This window comes from Bombina bombina, chromosome 4, assembly GCF_027579735.1.
Source record: "Bombina bombina isolate aBomBom1 chromosome 4, aBomBom1.pri, whole genome shotgun sequence".
Classification (NCBI taxonomy): domain Eukaryota; kingdom Metazoa; phylum Chordata; class Amphibia; order Anura; family Bombinatoridae; genus Bombina; species Bombina bombina.
This window is the reverse complement of record NC_069502.1, coordinates 567,268,183-567,287,217: the sequence shown is the minus strand read 5'-3', so window position 1 is coordinate 567,287,217 and position 19,035 is coordinate 567,268,183. Positions and strand designations below refer to the sequence as shown.

Below are 19,035 nucleotides of genomic sequence, written 5' to 3'. Positions count from 1 at the left end.
CCCTTTAAGGTTAATAAAACCACCTGATTTTGTTCCTTAGGTTTTATCTTAAAGTATACAATCATATATGCTCAAATTAAAAATCAAATAAACAATTAAAGGGACAGTAAACATTTCTGTTGTGTTGCTATAAATTAACATTTTAGCCAAACCTTAACAATTTCAAAACAAATTAACATCTTTTTACTACAATTATTTTTCAATTGCCAAACTCCACACACCATTTGTTTTATTTGGAGGAGCCAATATGGGCTTTAGTTTACTAATGCACCACTGTCATAAAGTTTGTATAGAATGTATTGTTTTGCAGTTATCTCATCTCATAAAGCCAATTAGGGACATTTATGTAGCAGATTTGCCCTTAAAAGTTAGCAGGGTGCATTTCAAGTTCTGAAAATTAGAAATGGTTAAAGTTTCAGAGATAAATTACATGAAAGGGGCTGAAAATAAACAATTAATTTATATTGCAACGTTGTTTCATTATGCATTACTAAACAATGTATATAAAAATCTCAAAGTGTTAACTGTCACTTTAAATACTTGTATTGGAGAGATACAAATGTGGCATTATTATTAAAGGTGTAATGCACCCAGTTCTTAATTTACACACTGAAACTGGTGATGTAAATCTCACACACACTGACTCTGTAGGCCACACTCACTCTGCATTTAAAAGTCTATAAATAGTTTTTGCCCCAATCTGGCCCTTTAAAAATCTGTTACAGACTCTGCCTCCTAAGTGAGGGTAACAGAACCATATGAAAATTTGCCGTACTTGGCAAAAATGATTAATCCTTGCCTATGTCTTTCAGTGTAGACCTCTTTCTCCTCCATTTCTCTCAATACTTGTTTTGGTTACACCTGACTTGACTCAAGCAGGAAGAGCTGGTGTTTTTGTAGGGGGGTCTTAAACTCCTCACAGGTGTTTCTTACTACTGTAATGCTAAGAGGCAATCAGCATAAATCTGGTTTTACACTTCTGTTTATGGCAATTTTGTAAGAAATCTGTATCATTGCAACCGTTCTTTGCACCCAAAGCTTTAGCTTTTGTTATCTTTTGTTTATTTAATATCTCCATAAGGCAGGTAACACGCCTCTTCACCTGGCCTGCCAAAATGGGCATTCTCAAAGTTGCAGGATCCTATTGCTTGCTGGATCACGGGCAGACCTAAAAAATAATGTGAGTAAAATATATTTATTTTGTTATGATGAATGACTATGTGACAGGCATGTGCAACCTAAGGCACTGTATCTGTACTGTTTTTTTATGATGTTTGGTCTTGTATTACTGATGTTTCTCCTAAAGAAGTAAATGTAGACTGGCCTAGTGGAAAGCTATTGATTACGCAGGGTGGGCTATCAATATCGCAGAGCTGTGCTAAGATTAGCTTGTAATTTAGTATTACAAGAACATAGTAAAACAGAATAACCAGAGGACAGCACAGTTAGCTTGACTTGAGAAATTATTACACGCATATATATACTAATTACGGTAAATCTAAAATATAAGTTTATTATTTAAATACATTCGTTTTAAAGGTGTTTTATTTGGATATATGTGTATATATTTGTATGGGTATATGTTAATGTGTATATATGAATGTATGTATGTGTGCTCATACATATATTTAGATATAAACACATATATACATACACAAATACAAATATATACACGTATACTAAATATACATACTTCAGCACTACCCATTCAAACAAATTGTCATATACCATATCCCTTTAACACGTTTTTGTTTTTAAATTAGAAATATTTGAAATAGCATTGTTCGTTGCTTGTCAGAAAACATTATTTTTATTAGTATATATGTTCATATAGATATATAGCATTTTCTCTAAAGTAATAACCTTCGGGTTAGCAGGCGGGAGAAAAACAGAACAGGGTTTTTGTAGTGTGCGCCATAGAAGTCTATGTGGAGAAAAATTTAGCATGGCTGCGCAATCGGGCTTCCAGATGTTAGTGCACCTAGCGCTTGCACAAAAACATTTTACTTTTAACTTGTAATGGGAGCGTATGAATAGGGGAGCTATTGATTTAACTTGTGCAGTGTTAGTGCTCAATAGTGCTAATATTTTTGCGCTCCGTCTGTAATCTAAGCCACTGTTGGAAATGTGTGAGACAACACCAAGGGCCCAATTCTCTTGAGCCCTCGGCTTCTTAAAAGATCCATCAGTGCTACAAACTTCTACTTGTGATTCTCTCAAATCCAATTTTAAGTTGATAGCTATATATATTGCCAAGGTATGTAACCTACATTGCTGTATGCAAAAGATAGACTCACACTTTACAGTATATAAGTAATAATCATAATCAAAGTACCCATTAAAAATTGTATTAAAGGGACAGGAAACACAATTTTTTTCATGATTCAGATAGAGCAGTGCTTTCCAAACTGTGTGTCGTGACACATTAGTGTGTCGGCAGCAGTGTGTAGGTGTGTCCCTGCCTCAGCACAAATTTTTTTGAATTTAACATTTTTAAATTTTGTTTTGGTTTCTGACTTTCTGCCTGCCTGCTACGCATATCACGTGATTGATACCTAGTGGGTCACAGATCATCTTAACCGATTGGCACAGCTCAGTGGGAACTGAAACTATTCCCGTTGGCGGCTTTGGTGGGAAAATTGGCTCCTGACTGCATGTGTAGTCTCCTCAATCGGCTTGTGACTGCATGTGTAGTCAGTGAGTGGGACAGCAGTATGTTTGCAGCGTGAGCAGTAGTCTGTCGAACATGCAGTGCTCTGAGGGTGGCAATTTAAACGATGAGCTGAAGTCAGTAGACAAAGTGGGTTTTTTTGCAGCTAGCTCCCAGTAGTGCATCGCTGCTCCTGCTCTTAATATATGGATAGGAAGTGGAAGCTTAAAAATGCTTGATGATGAAATGCGAGTGTCTTTATCTAATATTCCACCAAATATTGAAAAAATGTATTCATCCCATCAACTTCATACAGCCCATTAAAATATTAAGTAGCTATTGGTGTTATTAAACTTTTTTTAATTCTTGCACATACAGTACATACTGTTACTTGTAAATACATTTCATTATTATATAATCGATGTATGTGTCCGTAGCTCTTAAAATAAGTTAGTTTAACCTCCTGTTTGCTAGTACAACTGAATTACTGTGTCGCAAAATGATGTAGGTCTAAAAAGTGTGTCGCCAACATGAAAAGTTTGGAAAGCTCTGAGATAGAGGATACAGTTTTAAGTAACTTTCCTACTTAAGTTTTTTGTTTAATTATTTTGCTTCTTTATAATATGCATTCAAAATTTATATTAAAAGTGTGCAGAAAAATGCAAATTTAAATTATGCAGCAAAAATCTTATTTATATTACTCAGGGAAAACATATTTAATATTCAATGTAGTTTCAAATACAGTTAAAATAGTACTGAAAATGACAAAATTCAATGCATATTTTCTTTTTTGTACTGTATAATGAATCATGCAATCGTGATGAGTAGGTTGAACAGTGATGTTCGTTGGTTGTATATTACATTTTCTCACAGGTCTTGTGGTACTCTTTAAGCATGTTACCCCTACAGCTCTCACTTTTTTATTTAGCCAAATGAAAGTTAGCAAGTGTGTCTTAAAAATACGTAATGCACTTACTATACTAGAAAAAGTCATGTATACAAAACTAGAAGCAAATGCATGGTACAGTACGCTAAAAACAATGTCTTTTTTATTTGCTTCAAAAAATCTTGTTATCAGTGTTGGGCGCTTGTCAAATTCACTCTCCCCTGTGAGATTCTGTATTCCAGAAAGTTTCTCCTCACTTGCTGGGACTTTAGGTTCAGCCCATACAACTTGCCAGTAAAGAACTAGCAAGAATTCATGCATAGCACTCATGACGTTGTATATATTTAGTATATATTGACCATGTGTGAAAATATGACTTTAATTCAATTTTAACTTTTATTGCAATAAAATGAAATATTTGACTCAATTAATTAGAAATATACAACATATGTGCTGCTAAGTATATTACAATTAATATGCCAATGGAAACTGAGCAGTGGTGAAGTCTTTCAGCTAATAAGGGTAAATATCAACTAACATATCACGACTATAATTTAATAATAAAAACCTGTCACCATTTCTCACTGAAATTTAAAACAAAAATGAATTATAGCACCTCTATAAGTGGTGTGATAATTCACTTATTGAGCGTTTTGTATTTTACTTCCCAATCCCCATTTTATATTTTTGTTCCAAAGTATTATTATTAATATCAAGTGGGATATAGTCACATTAGTTAAAAAAGGACAGATATGCCACTGACACATTTCGCCATCATCACTTTATCATCACTTTATCGAAGGGCCCTGTATTTGTATGAATGTACGGTAGATTGTGGCATTTGTGAATACCAATACACACAAATGAAACCACCCATTGCTCTCCTCTATATATACTCTGGCACAGATTAGCTTGCCACCATTTACCAATAACAGAAAGAGCACACAGAGTGTATAATGGGATTCTTTTTACATAGTAACATAGTAGATGAGGTTGAAAGAAGAAAGAAGTCTATTATTATTTAAAGGGACAGTCAACACCAGAATTTTTGTTGTTTTAAAAGATAGATAATCCCTTAATACCCCTTCCGCAGTTTTGCATAACCAACACAGTTATAACAATACACATTTTACCTCTGTAATTACCTTGTATCTTATCCTCTGCAGACTACCCCCTTATTTCAGTTATTTTGACAGACTTGCATTTTAGCCAACCAGTGCTCACTCCTCGGTAAATTCACGTGGATGAGTTCAATGTTATGTATATGAAACATATGAACTAACGCCCTCTAGTGGTGAAAAACTGTCAAAATGCATTTAGATTAGAGGTGGCCTTCAAGGTCTAAGAAATTAGCATATGAACCTCCTATGTTTAGCTTCATCTAAGAGTACCAAGAGAACAAAGCAAAATTGGTGATAAAAGTAAATTGGAAAGTTGTTTAAAATTACATGCCCTATTTGAATCATGAAAGTTTTTTTTGGACTTGACTGTCCCTTTAACACAAGCAATAATATTCATTTAAGCCATTTTTAAATTTATTTAAGCTATTGGAAGCCACTACCTCCTTAGGCAAGGTGTTCTACACTTTGATCACTCTTACACGGAAAGAACATTTAGGTTACTTGAGATTAAATTTCCTTTTCTTTAGCCTTAAAGTGTGACTTCTTGTTACAAACAGCTGGCTTTGAATAAACAGAGCTTCTGCCAACTCTGTAAATGAGCCTTGAATATATTTATATAAAGTAATCATATCACCTCTCAAGTGCCTTGTGTAAACACAACTAATTTTATTTATAGTTTAAATCTTCCATTCTTTTTATGGAGATATTTTACTACCAGAAAATTGGGGATCTATTTACTTTCCTAAGACATGGAGAGTCCACTGCATCATTCCAATTACTAGTGGGATGTTCACTTGTGGTTAGCAGGAGGAGGCAAAGAGCACCACAGCAAAGCTGTTAAGTGTCACTTCCCTTACCCATAACCCCCAGTCATTCTCTTTGCCTCTGTCAATGGAGGAGGTGAAGTTCAGTGTCTGAAGATTTATTTCCTTTTCTGGGTACTTTTCCCTGCAAGCAAGGATTTAGGGTTAGCTGTGTCCATGTCAATCTCTTGAGTAAGAGTAGTGGTGGCTTTTAAGCAGTTAGGAAGTGATGAAGCTGTCCTTGCTTGGTTTCCTAACATTTTGCTGCCCTAGTTATAGAAAGCCAGAGTTGGTTACTCTGTTCTTTCTTTTTCTACAAGTCTCTGTGAGGAGTATGTGTCCTTTCACACCTTGTAAGCTGTCGTCCTGCCTGACAGCAAGATTGCAGGTAAGTGCTTTTTGTCTTCTAGGTATTGGAGACTTGCACTTGAAGAAGATTGAGCTTCAACTTTAATTTGGGGCATGTTATATCCTTTATATAGGATACTTATAGGCAGGGTGCAGGCACTTTATATGTGACTAAGGGGTTAATACTTTTTATTTTGGTATAAACATATCCCTTATTGTTGTTCTTAATTGTGGCTCATGCACTATTTATTCATATATGGGTTATTGAATATTGAGGAGATTGGGCTAAAGTGTTAGGACTGTTTAACGGTCTTGCAGATAAACTGTCAGTTTTCAGAAACACGCGCTTTTATTTTAGCTGCGCAGTTTCTCGTCGGATAGTCATGTGACTTTTGCTCTTCCGCATTCAGTTTTCTAAGTGGAGTGGCGGAGTCACTGTTCCGACATCTCCTTAGCTTACTCAGTCGGCAGGAGAATCCTCTGTCGTTTCCCATTATCAGTTATATTAACTGTGGTCAGGTAAGACACCTCAGTCTGTCTGAGGTGTAGAGGGTCTGATTTGGTTTTGTTAAGCTATCTTTTTATAGCGTTCAACGCTCTGAGGTATCAAGTATTTTCTTTAAGTAACAGTACTTTTTGGTTTAAATTTTTTTTTTATTTGCTATTATGGCCATCAAGACCCTGTGCCTTTTGATAAATGCTTGTTGTACCTAGAGGCACAAATTGTTGTGCTGCATGCTTAGCTAGAACTCTTGTATGGATAGATTGTTGCCCTCTGAGCCCAATGTCTCTCAGGATGATGCTGTTCAGGCTATGCCACAGCTTTCTCCTCAATGGCATCACATACAGCGCCCTGAAGTTCCTCTCAGCCTCCTGGAGGAGTTTATTTGCTATCAGATTTTGCTGCACAGATATCCTCTGTGGTATCTGCGGCATTATCTGCTTTTCCTATGTTGAGGAAATCTAAACATTTGTCAGATGGTAAGGTGTCTGTCCCTTCTACTGTCGTGAAGGTTGACCCTCCTCATAAGTCTGATGAGGAGGATACTTCGGTAGCCTCTCAGAGTGAAATCTCAGATTCTGACAGTATAATTCCTTTGTCTGATTCTGAAGAGGTAAACTTCAGATTTAAGCTTGAATACCTCTGTGTACTGTTAAAGGAGGTTTTGGCTACTTTGGATGACTCCGACGCTTCTATCACTGTCAACCCTAAGAAATCTAGTAAACTTAACAAATACTATGATGTTCCTTCCGTGGTGTAAGTGTTTCCTATTCCAGACCGTGTGTCGGAGATTATTGTACAGGAATGGGATAAACCTGGGATTCCTTTCTCACCGTCTCCCGTTTTTAAGAAGATGTTTCCTGTTGCTGACTCCATTTGAGAATCATGGCACACAGTTCCTAAGGTAGAAGGGGCTTTTTCTACTCTGGCTAAGAGAACCACGATTCCTATTGAGGATGGCTGTTCTTTAAAGGATCCTATGGACAAGAAACTGGAGGCCTATTTAAAGAAAATGTATGTTCATCAGGGTCTACAATGGCAACCTGCGGTTTGTATTGCCACAGTAGCTAGTGCAGCATCTTATTGGTGCAATGCCCTGTCCGAACTGGTTACTCAAACTAGCCAATGCTTTTATCTCGGATGCTAACATACAAGTCATTAGACTGGGAGCCAAGATGTCTGGCTTAACTGTCCTAGCCCGCAGGGCTCTGTGGCTAAAACCATGGTCAGCTGATGTTACCTCCAAGTCCAAGCTCCTGTCTATACCTTACTAGGGTAAGACCCTGTTTGGTCCTCATCTGGCGGAGATCATTTCTAAAATTACAGGTGGAAAGCGGTCCTTTCTCCCTCAAGATAAGAATAATAGACCTAAAGGATGTCAGAGTGATTTTCATTCCTTTCATAATGTCAAGGGTCAGAAGTCTTTCTCTCCCTCTTCCAAGCAGGATCAGTCGAAATCTTCCTGGAAATCCAATCAGTCTTGGAACACGGGAAAACAATCAAAGAAGTCCTCTGCTGAGACTAAATCAGCATGAAGGGTCTGCCCCCCGGTCCGAGATTGGATCAAGTGGGGGGGCAGACTCTCCTTGTTTTGTCTAGGCTGGATACGGATATCCCAGATCCTTGGGCTGTGGACATAGTGTCTCAGGGGTACAAAATAGAATTCAAATCTTGTCAACCCATGGGAAGATTTCTCCTCTCAAGGTTATCTGCGGATCAGGTAAAAAGAGAGGCATTCTTAAGGTGCGTTCAGGACCTTTCCTCCCTGGGAGTGATTATTCCAGTTCCAGTAACAGAATAGGGTCTAGGATTTTATTCAAATCTGTTTGTGGTTCCAAAAAAAGAGGGAACTTTTTGACCCATTTTAGACCTAAAGTGTCTCAACAAATTTTTCAGGGTACCATTCCTTCCATTCTTCCTTTGGTCCAAGAGGGTCAGTTCATGACGACCATAGACTTGAAGGACGCGTATCTTCATGTTCCCATACACAGAATTCATCACCAGTTTCTGAGATTTGCTTTTCTAGACAAGCATTTTCAGTTCGATGCGCTTACGTTTGGCCTTGCCACAGCTCCCAGGATCTTTTCAAAGGTTCTGGGGGATATTTTGCCAGTTGTCAGGTCACAGGGAATTGCAGTGTCTCCTTACCTGGGCGACATATTGGTTCAGGCGCCATCTTCTCAACAAGCAAACTCTCATACTGTCATGTATATATTCCACCTTAATGGATATTGTACTATCATTTACATTGTTCCACCTTTATAAACTGTCAGGGTTTCCATGATCCTTATTTAAGTCCACACCTACCTTGCTTCAGTGCTGTTTTATTAAAGCATATCACTATGTTTGCCTAAACCCAACCCTGAAGCTAATTACAGCCCTTTACCCTTTCTGAGTAAATTGTGGAACTTTCACGTTCCTCTCCACTGAGTTTTCGATTACTACTGACGTCATCAGACGCCGACTTGCTTCTTTCCTCCGATACCTAATGCACATACCTCTGGCCTTACGACCGCTGCAGAGGCCTCACAACTCTGACTGCAACTCTTCAACTCCTCGCAAGGAGGATAGTTCTCCACCGTTACCGCAGCAGTCAACTCCAGCATCTGTCCTCCTGACTGATTGATGCGGTAATCCGGAGGTCGTGAGTACTAAATAGAATAAGTACAATTGACTTTTCTGTTGATTCTATATGTCACAAGCATTCATATTATACTGATAAAGTGACTGTACTGATATTAGCTTGTCTGCATATTATAGTGGTTATATATTAACTAGCTGAGGCTAAACTATATTCTCACTTGTGTTGGATTGGTATGCTGCAAGCATACATGCCAATATAATTGATACACCACTACATTGTATAAGAATAAAACTTGCATGATTGGTAACATTAAGCTTCTTAGGGTGAATATTTAGTTACACTGACACAATCGTGACAGATACCGAGATCTTGTTGTCTTTTCTACATTCCCACAGATGGAAAGATAATCTGGAGAAGAGTTCCCTTGTTCCTGCTACAAGAGTGGTTTTCTTAGGGACCATCATAGATTCTCTATCTATGAAGATTTCTCTGACGGAGGTCAGAAGATCCAAGCTCCTCACTTCTTGCCTCTCTCTTCAGTCTACTGTTCGGCCATCAGTGGCTCAATGTATGGAGGCAATTGATCTGATGGTCGCTTCCATGGACATCATTCCCTTTGCTCGATTCCATTTGAGAGCTCTGCAGTTGTGCATGCTCAGACAATGGAACAGGAATCATTTGGATCTGTCTGAGAGGATAGATCTAGACCAGTTGACAAGAGACTTTCTATCATGGTGGATTTCTCAGGATCATCTGTCTCAAGGCACATGCTTCTGAAGACCTTCCTGGGTGATTGTGACCACGGATGCCAGCCTGCTGGGCTGGGGAGCAGTCTGGGGCTTGTTAAAGGCTCAGGGTTTATGGTCTTGGGAGGAGTCATCTCTCTCAAAAAACATCTTGGAGTTAAGAGCGATCTTCAATGCCCTGAAGGCTTGGCCTCAGTTGTCCTTAGCCCAGTTTATCAGGTTCCAGTCGGACAATATCACCTCAGTGGCCTATATCAACCACCAGGGAGGAACTCGGAGTTCCTTGGGCATGAAGGAGGTCACTTGCAATCTGCAGTGGGTTGAAGCTCACAATTGTCTTCTATCTGCCATCCACATTCCAGGAGTGGACAACTGGAAGGAGGATTTCCTTAGCAGACAGACCTTTCATCACGGGGAGTGGGCTCTCCATCCGGAGGTGTTCTTCAGGTTAAACCTCAAGTGGGGGGTGCCGGAGTTGGATCTGATGGCGTCTCGTCAGAATGCCAAGCTTCCAAGGTATGGTTCAAGGTCAAGAGATCCTCAGGCCACCCTGATAGATGCTCTGGCGGTTCCTTGGGATTTCACTCTAGCATACCTGTTTCCTCCATTTGCTCTCCTTCCACGAGTCATTGCTCGTATCAAACAGGAGAGAGCATCTGTAATTCTAATAGCTCCTGCATGGCCTCGCAGGATCTGGTTTGTGGCCCTAGTGAAGATGTCATCTCTTCCACCTTGGAGGTTACCTCTGAGGCAGGATCTTCTAACTCAGGGTCCTTTTCTCCATCTAAATCTCGTTTCTCTGAAGCTGACTGCTTGGAGATTGAACGCTTAGTTCTGGCTAAGCATGGTTTTTCTGAGTCTGTCATTGATACTATGATTCAGGCTCGCAAGCCTGTTACGCATACGATTTACAATAAGGTAGGTCGTAAATACCTTTATTGGTGTGAATCAAAGGGCTATACTTGGAGTAGGGTCAGGATTCCTAGAATTTTTTCTTTTCTCCAGGATGGTCTGGAGAAAGGGTTGTCAGTCAGTTCTGAAAGGTCAAATTTCTGCATTATCTATTCTTTTACATAAGTGTCTGGTGGATGTGCCAGATGTTCAATCATTTAGTGAGGCACTGGTTAGAATCAGGCCTGTGTTTAAATCTGTTGCTCCTCCTTGGAGCCTTAACCTAGTTCTTAGAGATTTGCAACAGGCTCAGTTTGAGCCAATGCATTCCATAGATATTAAGCTTTGATCTTGGAAGGTTTTTTTTCTTATTGCTATTTCTTCTGCTCAGAGAGTTTCCGAACTCTCGGCTTTGCAGTGCGATTAGCATTACCTTATTTTTCATGCGGATAAGGCGGGCCTTCGTACTAAACTCAGGTTTTTCCCTAAGGTGGTTTCAGATAGAAATATTAATCAGGAAATTGTTGTTCCTTCTCTCTGTCCTAATCCTTCCTCTCACAAAGAACGTCTGTTGCACAATTCGGATGTGGTGCAAGCTCTAAAATTCTGCCTACAGGCTACTAAGGATTTTCGCCAGTCTTCTGCCCTGTTTGTTTGTTTCTCTGGAAAGCGTAAGGGTCAGAAGGCTAGTTCTACTTCTCTTTCCCTCTAGTTGAGAAGTATGATTCATTTTGCTTATGAGACTGCTGGACAGCAGCTTCCTGAGACACTTACAGCTCATTCCACTAGGGCTGTCTCCTCTTCTTGGACTTTCGAAAATGAAGCTTCTGTGGAACAGATTTGCAAGGCTGCAACTTGTTCCTCTCTCCATACTTTTTCCAAATTCTACAAATTTGATACTTTTGCCTTGGCTGAGGCTTCCTTTAGGAGAAAGGTTCTTCAAGCGGGGGTGCCTTCTGTTTAGGTCTACCTATCTTATTCTCCCTCCCTATTCATTCCATGTCCTCTAGCTTGGGTATTGGTTCCCACTAGTACTTGGAATGACGTTGTAAACTCTCCATGTCTTAGGAAAGAAAACAAAATTTATACTTCCCTGATAAATGTCTTTCTTTCCGGACATGGAGAGTCCACAACCCCACCCTTTAGATTAAACCTCAGGCACCTCTACACCTTTGTGTTATTTTCCTTTTCCATTTCCCTTCAGCTGAATGACTGGGGTTATGGGTAAGGAAAGTGACACTTAGCAGCTTTGCTGTGGTGCTCTTTGCCTCCTCCTGCTGGCCAGGAGTGAATTTCCCACTAGTAATTGGAATGACGTGGACTCGCCATGTCCAGAAAGAAAGAAATTTATCAGGTAAGCATAAATTTTGTTTTTCTACATTAAGACTCATTCTTGCCAGTTGTTATCATATTAATATTTAAATCATATGACGGTTTAATTTCTTTCATGTAATTAGCAAGAGTCCATGAGCTAGTGACGTATGGGATATACATTCCTACCAGGAGGGGCAAAGTTTCCCAAATCTCAAAATGCCTATAAATGCACCCCTCACCACACCCACAAATCAGTTTTACAAACTTTGCCTCCTATGGTGGTGGTGAAGTAAGTTTGTGCTAGATTCTACGTTGATATGCGCTCCGCAGCAGGTTGGAGCCTGGTTTTCCTCTCAGCGTGCAGTGAATGTCAGAGGGATGTGAGGAGAGTATTGCCTATTTGAATTCAATGATCTCCTTCTACGGGGTCTATTTCATAGGTTCTCTGTTATCGGTCGTAGAGATTCATCTCTTACCTCCCTTTTCAGATCGACGATATACTCTTATATATATACCATTACCTCTGCTAATTTTCGTTTCAGTACTGGTTTGGCTTTCTACAACATGTAGATGAGTGTCCTGGGGTAAGTAAGTCTTATTTTCTGTGACACTCTAAGCTATGGTTGGGCACTTTTTTTATAAAGTTCTAAATATATGTATTCAAACATTTATTTGCCTTGACTCAGGATGTTCAACTTTCCTTATTTCAGACAGTCAGTTTCATATTTGGGATAATGCATATGAATAAATCAATTTTTTCTTACCTTAAAATTTGACTTTTTCCCTGTGGGCTGTTAGGCTCGCGGGGGCTGAAAATGCTTCATTTTATTGCGTCATTCTTGGCGCTGACTTTTTTCTGTTTCCGGCGTCATACGTGTCGCCGGAAGTTGCGTCATTTTTTACGTTCTTTTGCGCCAAAAGTGTCGGCATTCCGGATGTGGCGTCATTTTTGGCGCCAAAAGCATTTAGGCGCCAAATAATGTGGGCGTCATTTTTGGCGCTAAAAAAATATGGGCGTCACTATTGTCTCCACATTATTTAAGTCTCATTATTTATTGCTTCTGGTTGCTAGAAGCTTGTTCACTGGCATTTTTTCCCATTCCTGAAACTGTCATTTAAGGAATTTGATCAATTTTGCTTTATATGTTGTTTTTTCTATTATATATTGCAAGATGTCCCACGTTGAAACTGAGTCAGAAGATACTTCTGGAAAATCGCTGCCTGGTGCTGGAGCTACCAAAGCTAAGTGTATCTGCTGTAAACTTATGGTATCTGTTCCTCCAGCTGTTGTTTGTACTGTTTGTCATGACAAACTTGTTAATGCAGATAATATTTCCTTTAGTACTGTTACATTACCTGTTGCTGTTCCGTCAACATCTAATACTCAGAGTGTTCCTGATAACATAAGAGATTTTGTTTCTAAATCCATTAAGAAGGCTATGTCTGTTATTCCTCCTTCTAGTAAACATAAAAAGTCTTTTAAAACTTCTCATTTTTCAGATGAATTTTTAAATGAACATCATCATTCTGATTCTGATAATGGTTCTTCTGGTTCAGAGGATTCTGTCTCAGAGGTTGATGCTGATAAATCTTCATATTTATTTAAAATGGAATTTATTCGTTCTTTACTTAAAGAAGTCCTAATCAAGAGTCTGGTCCTCTTGATACTAAATCTAAACGTTTAGATAAGGTTTTTAAATCTCCTGTAGTTATTCCAGAAGTTTTTCCTGTCCCTGGTGCTATTTCTGAAGTAATTTCCAGGGAATGGAATAATTTGGGTAATTCATTTACTCCTTCTATACGTTTTAAGCAATTATATCCTGTGCCATCTGACAGATTAGAGTTTTGGGACAAAATCCCTAAGGTTGATGGGGCTGTCTCTACTCTTGCTAAGCGTACTACTATTCCTACGGCTGATGGTACTTCCTTTAAGGATCCTTTAGATAGGAAAATTGAATCCTTTCTAAGAAAAGCTTACTTGTGTTCAGGTAATCTTCTTAGACCTGCTATATCTTTAGCGGATGTTGCTGCAGCTTCAACTTTTTGGTTAGAAGCTTTAGCGCAACAAGTAACAGATCATAATTCTCATAGCATTATTCTTCTTCTTCAACATGCTAATAATTTTATTTGTGATGCCATCTTTGATATCATTAGAGTTGATGTCAGGTATATGTCTCTAGCTATTTTAGCTAGAAGAGCTTTATGGCTTAAAACTTGGAATGCTGATATGTCTTCTAAGTCTACTCTGCTTTCCCTTTCTTTCCAGGGTAATAAATTGTTTGGTTCTCAGTTGGATTCTATTATCTCAACTGTTACTGGAGGGAAAGGAACTTTTTTACCACAGGATAAAAAATCTAAAGGTAAATTTAGGTCTAATAATCGTTTTCGTTCCTTTCGTCACAACAAGGAACAAAAGCCTGATCCTTCATCCTCAGGAGCGGTATCAGTTTGGAAACCATCTCCAGTCTGGAATAAATCCAAGTCTTTTAGAAAATCAAAGCCAGCTCCTAAGTCCACATGAAGGTGCGGCCCTCATTCCAGCTCAGCTGGTAGGGGGCAGATTACGTTTTTTCAAAGAAATTTGGATCAATTCCGTTCACAATCTTTGGATTCAGAACATTGTTTCAGAAGGGTACAGAATTGGCTTCAAGATAAGGCCTCCTGCAAAGAGATTTTTTTCTTTCCCGTGTCCCAGTAAACCCAGCGAAGGCTCAAGCATTTCTGAAATGTGTTTCAGATCTAGAGTTGGCTGGAGTAATTATGCCAGTTCCAGTTCTGGAACAGGGGCTGGGGTTTTATTCAAATCTCTTCATTGTACCAAAGAAGGAGAATTCCTTCAGACCAGTTCTGGATCTAAAAATATTGAATCATTATGTAAGGATACCAACATTCAAAATGGTAACTGTAAGGACTATTCTGCCTTTTGTTCAGCAAGGGCATTATATGTCTACAATAGATTTACAGGATGCATATCTGCATATTCCGATTCATCCAGATCACTATCAGTTTCTGAGATTCTCTTTCCTAGACAAGCATTACCAGTTTGTGGCTATGCCGTTTGGCCTAGCAACAGCTCCAATAATTTTTACAAAGGTTCTCGGTGCCCTTCTGTCTGTAATCAGAGAACAGGATATTGTGGTATTTCCTTATTTGGACGATATCTTGGTACTTGCTCAGTCTTCTCATTTAGCAGAATCTCATACGAATCGACTTGTGTTGTTTCTTCAAGATCATGGTTGGAGGATCAATTTACCAAAAAGTTAATTGATTCCTCAGACACGGGTAACCTTTTTAGGTTTCCAGATAGATTCAGTGTCCATGACTCTATCTTTGACAGACAAGAGACGTCTAAAATTGATATCAGCTTGTCGAAACCTTCAGTCACAATCATTCCCTTCGGTAGCCTTATGCATGGAAATTCTAGGTCTTATGACTGCTGCATCGGACGCGATCCCCTTTGCTTGTTTTCACATGCGACCTCTTCAGCTCTGTATGCTGAACCAGTGGTGCAGGGATTACACAAAGATATCTCAATTAATATCTTTAAAACCGATTGTACGACACTCTCTGACGTGGTGGACAGATCACCATCGTTTAGTTCAGGGGGCTTCTTTTGTTCTTCCGACCTGGACTGTAATTTCAACAGATGCAAGTCTTACAGGTTGGGGAGCTGTGTGGGGGTCTCTGACAGCACAAGGGGTTTAGGAATCTCAGGAGGTGAGATTACCGATCAATATTTTGGAACTCTGTGCAATTTTCAGAGCTCTTCAGTCTTGGCCTCTTCTAAAGAGAGAATCATTCATTTGTTTTCAGACAGACAATGTCACAACTGTGGCATACATCAATCATCAAGGAGGGACTCACAGTCCTCTGGCTATGAAAGAAGTATCTCGAATTCTGGTATGGGTGGAATCCAGCTCCTGTCTAGTTTCTGCGGTTCATATCCCAGGTATAGACAATTGGGAAGCGGATTATCTCAGTCGCCAAACGTTACATCCGGGCAAATGGTCTCTTCACCCAGAGGTATTTCTTCAGATTGTTCAAATGTGGGGACTTCCAGAAATAGATCTGATGGCCTCTCGTCTAAACAAGAAACTTCCCAGGTATCTGTCCAGATCCAGGGATCCTCAAGCGGAAGCAGTGGATGCATTGTCACTTCCTTGGAAGTATCATCCTGCCTATATCTTTCCGCCTCTAGTTCTTCTTCCAAGAGTAATCTCCAAGATTCTGAAGGAATGCTCGTTTGTTCTGCTGGTAGCTCCAGCATGGCCTCACAGGTTTTGGTATGCGGATCTTGTCCGGATGGCCTCTTGCCAACCGTGGACTCTTCCGTTAAGGCCAGACCTTCTGTTGCAAGGTCCTTTTTTCCATCAGGATCTCAAATCCTTAAATTTAAAGGTATGGAGATTGAACGCTTGATTCTTAGTCAAAGAGGTTTCTCTGACTCTGTGATTAATACTATGTTACAGGCTCGTAAATCTGTATCTAGGGAGATATATTATAGAGTCTGGAAGACTTATATTTCTTGGTGTCTTTCTCATCATTTTTCCTGGCATTCTTTTAGAATTCCGAGAATTTTACAGTTTCTTCAGGATGGTTTGGATAAAGGTTTGTCTGCAAGTTCCTTGAAAGGACAAATCTCTGCTCTTTCTCTTCTTTTTCACAGAAAGATTGCTAATCTTCCTGATATTCATTGTTTTGTACAAGCTTTGGTTTGTATAAAACCTGTCATTAAGTCAATTTCTCCTCCTTGGAGTTTGAATTTGGTTCTGAGGGCTCTTCAAGCTCCTCCGTTTGAACCTATGCATTCATTGGACATTAAATTACTTTCTTGGAAAGTTTTGTTCCTTTTGGCCATCTCTTCTGCCAGAAGAGTTTCTGAATTATCTGCTCTTTCTTGTGAGTCTCCTTTTCTAATTTTTCACCAGGATAAGGTGGTGTTGCGAACTTCTTTTAAATTTTTACCTAAGGTTGTGAATTCCAACAACATTAGTAGAGAAATTGTGGTTCCTTCATTATGTCCTAATCCTAAGAATTCTAAGGAGAAATCATTGCATTCTTTGGATGTAGTTAGAGCTTTGAAATATTATGTTGAAGCTACTAAGAATTTCCGAAAGACTTCTAGTCTAATTGTTATCTTTTCCGGTTCTAGGAAAGGTCAGAAGGTCTCTGCCATTTCTTTGGCATCTTGGTTGAAATCTTTAATTCATCATGCTTATGTCGAGTCGGGTAAAACTCCGCCTCAAAGGATTACAGCTCATTCTACTAGGTCAGTTTCTACTTCCTGGGCGTTTAGGAATGAAGCTTCGGTTGATCAGATTTGCAAAGCAGCAACTTGGTCTTCTTTGCATACTTTTACTAAATTCTACCATTTTGATGTGTTTTCTTCTTCTGAAGCTGTCTTTGGTAGAAAAGTACTTCAGGCAGCTGTTTCAGTTTGAATCTTCTGCTTATATTTTCAGTTTTTTTCTTTATAAGACTTAAACTTTATTTTTGGGTGTGGATTTTTTTCAGCGGAATTGGCTGTCTTTATTTTATCCCTCCCTCTCTAGTGACTCTTGCGTGGAAGATCCACATCTTGGGTAGTCATTATCCCATACGTCACTAGCTCATGGACTCTTGCTAATTACATGAAAGAAAACATAATTTATGTAAGAACTTACCTGATAAATTCATTTCTTTCAAATTAGCAAGAGTCCATGAGGCCCACCCTTTTTCTGTGGTGGTTATGATTTTTTTGTATAAAGCACAATTATTCCAATTCCTTAAATTTATGCTTTTTTCTTATCACCCCACTTCTTGGCTATTCGTTAAACTGATTTGTGGGTGTGGTGAGGGGTGTATTTATAGGCATTTTGAGGTTTGGGAAACTTTGCCCCTCCTGGTAGGAATGTATATCCCATACGTCACTAGCTCATGGACTCTTGCTAATATGAAAGAAATGAATTTATCAGGTAAGTTCTTACATAAATTATGTTTTTTAGAATACATTTGTAGATCAATTTTGCAGTTATATCAGAAGATTAAAAAGTCCAAATAATGTGAATAAATCACTGTGCATTGAAGCAATGAAGAAAGATTGGTCACTTTTACATATGTACGGTAACATTGAGGTACTGTCTCTGGTGCAGGTTTTAGCACATACTATAGCCATCGTCCTAATTCTCAACAGGCTCTCAGATCTGTATCTTTTCCTAAGCTTGGGGAGCTTATTTTCAGAAGTTTAGGAACTTCCTTCTATACAGACTTCAGGGCGTTAACTTTTTCCAGCCAAATTTGTGCTCTGATCCTCCTTTTCCTCACAGACAGTGGCCATTTTTGATGACACATTGCAATTTCTCCTCAGAGCCTTAGAATGGTATACACACCTAATAACTAGAGCTTTGCATACATTTATATTTATTTAACCCTTTATTACTCCAACCGTCATTTTTAAAATTTTAAAATATAGTTTTCTTTCTAATGGTTGGGAGAGTCTACGTAAATCCTAGTGGTTGGGAATTTATCACCTGGCACCAGGTGGAGGCAAATACACCCTACAGTAAAAACGTTAATATCTCTCCCACTTCCTGTTCCCTCCCTGTATTTTCTTTGCCTAGTCAAGGAGGCAGGCAAAGACACAGGTGCTCTGTACTTTTTTCTGAATTACATGGATTTTCAACCCAATTTACCTAAATGGATAGTTCCTGGAAGAAATGGACATAGGAGAGTACTGGCTGTGCAATGTAAATCTTTTCTATGGAGTAGTAGTCACAAGTCTGCCACAGGTGTCCTTAGCCACCTTCTGCTTGGCTATGTAGATGTACTCCCTCAGTATATCGAATGCTGTTAGTTACAGCACAGGATGGGCTGCCTACTGTATTCTCAAGAATAATAGCAGGGTAAGAACCGTGGAGGGGACAGTGTCTGGGTAAGTACCTGCTTGTCTCACACAACCCACAGTACATTTGTTATGTATAGCTTGGCCATATCACAGCACACATTTCTAATGACTGCATTTTTATTATTCTCATAGATGCTTTGTGCATGAATTTTTACTTAGTAGACTGAAGAGTTGGAACTCAGACTGCACATACTTAATACCTGGATTATATTCAGTAGTGAGGGTTGGTGCAGAGTTTATTTGGCTATTTTTAACGAATTCTGCACGTTCCTAATACCTGGATAGTATACAGTAGTAAAATCGGTTT

The 19,035-nt window shown here is 39.1% G+C and overlaps 1 protein-coding gene across 4 annotated transcripts in view; it reads left to right on the top strand.

Moving 5' to 3' along the window:
* The window catches only part of ANKRD6 (ankyrin repeat domain 6), a 719,155-nt gene that overhangs the window by 438,631 nt on the left and 261,489 nt on the right, over positions 1-19,035 (top strand). For all 4 annotated transcript variants that reach the window (XM_053710544.1, XM_053710542.1, XM_053710540.1 and 1 more), the window contains one exon: positions 1,082-1,180. In XM_053710544.1, coding sequence (XP_053566519.1) covers positions 1,082-1,180 — 99 coding nt within the window. The remainder of the gene's footprint in view (positions 1-1,081; positions 1,181-19,035) is intronic.